The sequence below is a fragment of the Rana temporaria genome, assembly GCF_905171775.1.
Source record: "Rana temporaria chromosome 12 unlocalized genomic scaffold, aRanTem1.1 chr12y, whole genome shotgun sequence".
Classification (NCBI taxonomy): Eukaryota; Metazoa; Chordata; class Amphibia; order Anura; family Ranidae; genus Rana; species Rana temporaria.
The window spans coordinates 9,424-14,395 of NW_024404492.1; the positions used below are offsets into that span (position 1 = coordinate 9,424).

General features: G+C 58.1%; 1 protein-coding gene across 2 annotated transcripts; it reads left to right on the forward strand.

Moving 5' to 3' along the window:
* Positions 1-934: 934 nt before the first annotated feature.
* LOC120921986 (putative proline-rich protein 21) lies at positions 935-4,120 on the forward strand. 2 transcript variants are annotated; one of them, XM_040334512.1, is made up of 3 exons: positions 935-1,042; positions 1,131-1,277; positions 1,466-4,120. In XM_040334512.1, the coding sequence occupies exons 1-3, from the start codon at positions 1,019-1,021 to the stop codon at positions 1,637-1,639; spliced, it is 345 nt and encodes a 114-aa protein (XP_040190446.1). In that variant the 5' UTR covers positions 935-1,018; the 3' UTR covers positions 1,640-4,120. The 2 variants fall into 2 exon arrangements, with proteins under 2 accessions (XP_040190446.1, XP_040190445.1); XM_040334511.1 differs by having other exon boundaries at positions 936-1,042.
* Positions 4,121-4,972: the final 852 nt, after the last annotated feature.

A 4,972-nucleotide genomic window follows, 5' to 3' on the forward strand; every position in this document is an offset into this window, starting at 1 on the left:
ATCTCCGCCTAGCAGCCCGGGGCGTACTACATGCTGTATCTGCTGCAACTTCCTGGGACATGGGTTGGCAGTACTTGGGCCCAGTGCCAGCACTCCTAATCCATAACCTCCTCCGATGAAAAGTCAATGAGATCCATACATTTGGTGATCTGTGGCTGGAGGACGTCTTCTTCTCCTGAGCCCTGGAACAGCAGCTGGGAAGAAGAGTCGGCAGCTCCATCCCCCGTGCCCTCTTCCAGCTGCTGGACAGAGGCATTCCTCCCGGTGTCCCTGCTCACGGGCTAGCGCTTCCTTCCCGGTTCTCAGCGGCCCATCCCAGCAGGACCTCCTCTCTCTGGGTCCCTACCATTGGCTTCTTCTCCTGAGCCCTGGAACAGCAGCTGGGAAGAAGAGCCGGCAGCTCCATCCACCGTGCCCTCATCCAGCTGCTGGACAGACGCATTCCTCCCGGTGTCGCTGCTCACGGGCCAGCGCTTCCTTCCCGGTTTTCAGCGGCCCGTCCCAGCAGGACCTCCTCTCTCTGGGTCCCTACCATTGGCTTCTTCTCCTGAGCCCTGGAACAGCAGCTGGGAAGAAGAGCCGGCAGCTCCATCCACCGTGCCCTCATCCAGCTGCTGGACAGACGCATTCCTCCCGGTGTCGCTGCTCACGGGCCAGCGCTTCCTTCCCGGTTTTCAGCGGCCCGTCCCAGCAGGACCTCCTCTCTCTGGGTCCCTACCATTGGCTTCTTCTCCTGAGCCCTGGAACAGCAGCTGGGAAGAAGAGTCGGCTGCTCCATCCCCCGTGCCCTCTTCCAGCTGCTGGACAGACGCATTCCTCCCGGTGCTCACGGGGCCAGTGCTTCCTTCCCGGTTCTCAGCGGCCCGTCCCAGCAGGACCTCCTCTCACTGGCATCCCTCCTTCCTATATGGTGGGTGATGGGGCTCCAGCTCTGGTTGGTTGGCGGCAGACGTAACAAGTCATCATTTGGGACTTTTGTCTTGCAGGGTCGCCTCTCCTGGAGCCGGACTCGGAGTCCATGTGTGAATCGGCTGATAATGAGGTGAGAGATTTCAGTCCCCGGCGGACCACATACACTCCTATCAGTCATACAAGCAGATAACGATATACCGTTCCTTCCTATTGGTCAGGAGGAGTCCTCCTCAGATGTGAGACTTCCAGAAAATCACATGAAAGTGTCCGCCGCCAGAAAACGGAGCAAGAGGCGCCCCATCGACCTCAACAAGTGCAGCCTGTATGGTCAGCTGTGCACGCCCTTCCAGGCCCTCAATGTGACGGTAAGAGGATGCTCTGCCTTGCAGCACTGGGGTCCATGGTTTGAATCCCGGACACTGTCTGCATGGAGTTTGCATGTTCTCCCTGTGTGGGTTTCCTCCGGGTCCTCCGGTTTCCTGGTGGTTGGGATGGGGACTGACTGTTCTTGTGCTTTATGAGGACCAATGCTGATTTTACCATTCTGTTTTAGGAAATGGCAGAGGTACCCATGATCTCTCATGGTCCTTCCGGCCTCGGCACAAGTGACTTCTGGTGGCCCCAACAAGGGGAGTCTCACAGGAACCCCAAGACACAATCATCCCAGAACCCACAGAGCCTGAATGGCAGAGACTCGCATCTTCTGTCCCTCCCCCCTCATTCCTGATGATTCAGAAATGCCCCAATTCATCATGTGACACATTATATGAGACTGACCCTTGGACTGACCCTACACCCCGACGGAGCTCTGACCCTACACCCCGACGGAGCTCTGACCCCTAGACCGACCCTACACCCCGACGGAGCTCTGACCCCTAGACCAACCCTACACCCTGACGGAGCTCTGACCCTACACCCCGACGGAGCTCTGACCATACACCCTGACAGAGCTCTGACCCCTAGACTGACCCTACACCCCGACGGAGCTCTGACCCTACACCCCGACGGAGCTCTGACCCCTAGACTGACCCTACACCCCGATGGAGCTCTGACCCCTAGACTGACCCTACACCCCGACGGAGCTCTGACCCCTAGACCGACCCTACACCCCGACGGAGCTCTGACCCTACACCCCGACGGAGCTCTGACCCTACACCCCAACGGAGCTCTGACCCCTAGACTGACCCTACACCCCGATGGAGCTCTGACCCCTAGACTGACCCTACACCCCGACGGAGCTCTGACCCCTAGACCGACCCTACACCCCGACGGAGCTCTGACCCTACACCCTGACGGAGCTCTGACCCTACACCCCGACAGAGCTCTGACCCTACACCCCGACAGAGCTCTGACCCCTAGACTGACCCTACACCCCGACGGAGCTCTGACCCTACACCCTGACAGAGCTCTGACCCCTAGACTGACCCTACACCCCAACGGAGCTCTGACCCTACACCCCGACAGAGCTCTGACCCCTAGACTGACCCTACACCCCGATGGAGCTCTGACCCCTAGACTGACCCTACACCCCGACGGAGCTCTGACCCCTAGACCGACCCTACACCCCGACGGAGCTCTGACCCTACACCCCGACAGAGCTCTGACCCCTAGACCAACCCTACACCCTGACGGAGCTCTGACCCTACACCCCGACAGAGCTCTGACCCTACACCCTGACGGAGCTCTGACCCTACACCCCGACAGAGCTCTGACCCTACACCCCGACAGAGCTCTGACCCCTAGACTGACCCTACACCCCGACGGAGCTCTGACCCCTAGACCGACCCTACACCCCGACGGAGCTCTGACCCCTAGACCAGCCCTACACCCTGACGGAGCTCTGACCCTACACCCCGACGGAGCTCTGACCCTACACCCCGACAGAGCTCTGACCCCTAGACTGACCCTACACCCCAACGGAGCTCTGACCCTACACCCCGACAGAGCTCTGACCCCTAGACTGACCCTACACCCCGATGGAGCTCTGACCCCTAGACTGACCCTACACCCCGACGGAGCTCTGACCCCTAGACCGACCCTACACCCCGACGGAGCTCTGACCCTACAAGATAAACAATCATCCCAGAACCCACAGAGCCTGAATGGCAGAGACTCGCATCTTCTGTCCCTCCCCCCTCATTCCTGATGATTCAGAAATGCCCCAATTCATCATGTGACACATTATATGAGACTGACCCCTAGACTGACCCTACACCCCGACGGAGCTCTGACCCCTAGACCGACCCTACACCCCGACGGAGCTCTGACCCCTAGACCAACCCTACACCCTGACGGAGCTCTGACCCTACACCCCGACGGAGCTCTGACCCTACACCCCGACAGAGCTCTGACCCCTAGACTGACCCTACACCCCGACGAAGCTCTGACCCTACACCCCGACAGAGCTCTGACCCCTAGACTGACCCTACACCCCGATGGAGCTCTGACCCCTAGACTGACCCTACACCCCGACGGAGCTCTGACCCCTAGACCGACCCTACACCCCAACGGAGCTCTGACCCTACACCCTGACAGAGCTCTGACCCCTAGACTGACCCTACACCCCAACGGAGCTCTGACCCTACACCCTGACAGAGATCTGACCCCTAGACTGACCCTACACCCCGACGAAGCTCTGACCCCTAGACCGACCCTACACCCCGACGGAGCTCTGACCCTACACCCTGACGGAGCTCTGACCCTACACCCCGACAGAGCTCTGACCGTACACCCCGACAGAGCTCTGACCCCTAGACTGACCCTACACCCCGACGGAGCTCTGACCCTACACCCTGACAGAGCTCTGACCCTACACCCCAACAGAGCTCTGACCCTACACCCCAACAGAGCTCTGACCCTACACCCCGACAGAGCTCTGACCCCTAGACTGACCCTAGACTGACCCTACACCCCGACGGAGCTCTGACCCTACACCCTGACAGAGCTCTGACCCTAGACTGACCCTACACCCCGACGGAGCTCTGACCCTACACCCCGACAGAGCTCTGACCCTACACCCCAACGGAGCTCTGACCCCTAGACTGACCCTAGACCGACCCTACACCCCGACGGAGCTCTGACCCCTAGACTGACCCTACACCCTGACAGAGCTCTGACCCCTAGACTGACCCTACACCCCGACGGAGCTCTGACCCCTAGACTGAAGTTTTGCTGATTGTTGTTTAGTGAATAAACTTTTCTGTGTTAATGAGTCCTCTATAATTCCGGTTGGACCTCATCCATATAAAAGCTGTTCCATGTGGTTATCATTAGGCGGTGACGTAATGTTTAGGTGGAAGTTTCTGTTCATTTTCTCGCACCGTCTCTGTGAAATAACCTTTAATTACACCATAGTGCTTGTTTATGAGCAGATCCATGGGGCTGGACACACATGACGGCAGAGATGACTGAGCCCCTGTCATAGAGCAAACAGAGAGAACGTGGCCTTCCCACCAATCAGCAGTCAGACTCCAGCATTGGGCCGTTGAAGGGTAAATCTGGGGGCAGCAGCTCTTCTATGCTAATGGATAACAAACCACGGAGGTGAATGATTTTTTCCTGCCAGTACACAGGATGATCACAATCTACCATGCTGGGTTCTTGTTGGTGACCTCATACAGTTCTGTGGATGGGTTGTGTTCCTCCAGTCCCACCAGTGGTGCTGGATTCTTGTTGGTGACCTCATACAGTTCTGTGGATGGGTTGTGTTCCTCCAGTCCCACCAGTGGTGATGGGTTCTTGTTGGTGACCTCATACAGTTCTGTGGATGGGTTGTGTTCCTCCAGTCCCACCAGTGGTGATGGGTTCTTGTTGGTGACCTCATACAGTTCTGTGGATGGGTTGTGTTCCTCCAGTCCCACCAGTGGTGCTGGGTTCTTGTTGGTGACCTCATACAGTTCTGTGGATGGGTTGTGTTCCTCCAGTCCCACCAGTGGTGATGGGTTCTTGTTGGTGACCTCATACAGTTCTGTGGATGGGTTGTGTTCCTCCAGTCCCACCAGTGGTGCTGGGTTCTTGTTGGTGACCTCATACAGTTCTGGATGGGTTGTGTTCCTCCAGT

What these genes read in the sequence shown, in the direction of transcription:
- LOC120921986 (XM_040334511.1), top strand. Translation starts at nt 1,679, where the DNA reads ATGAGACTGACCCTTGGACTGACCCTACACCCCGACGGAGCTCTGACC.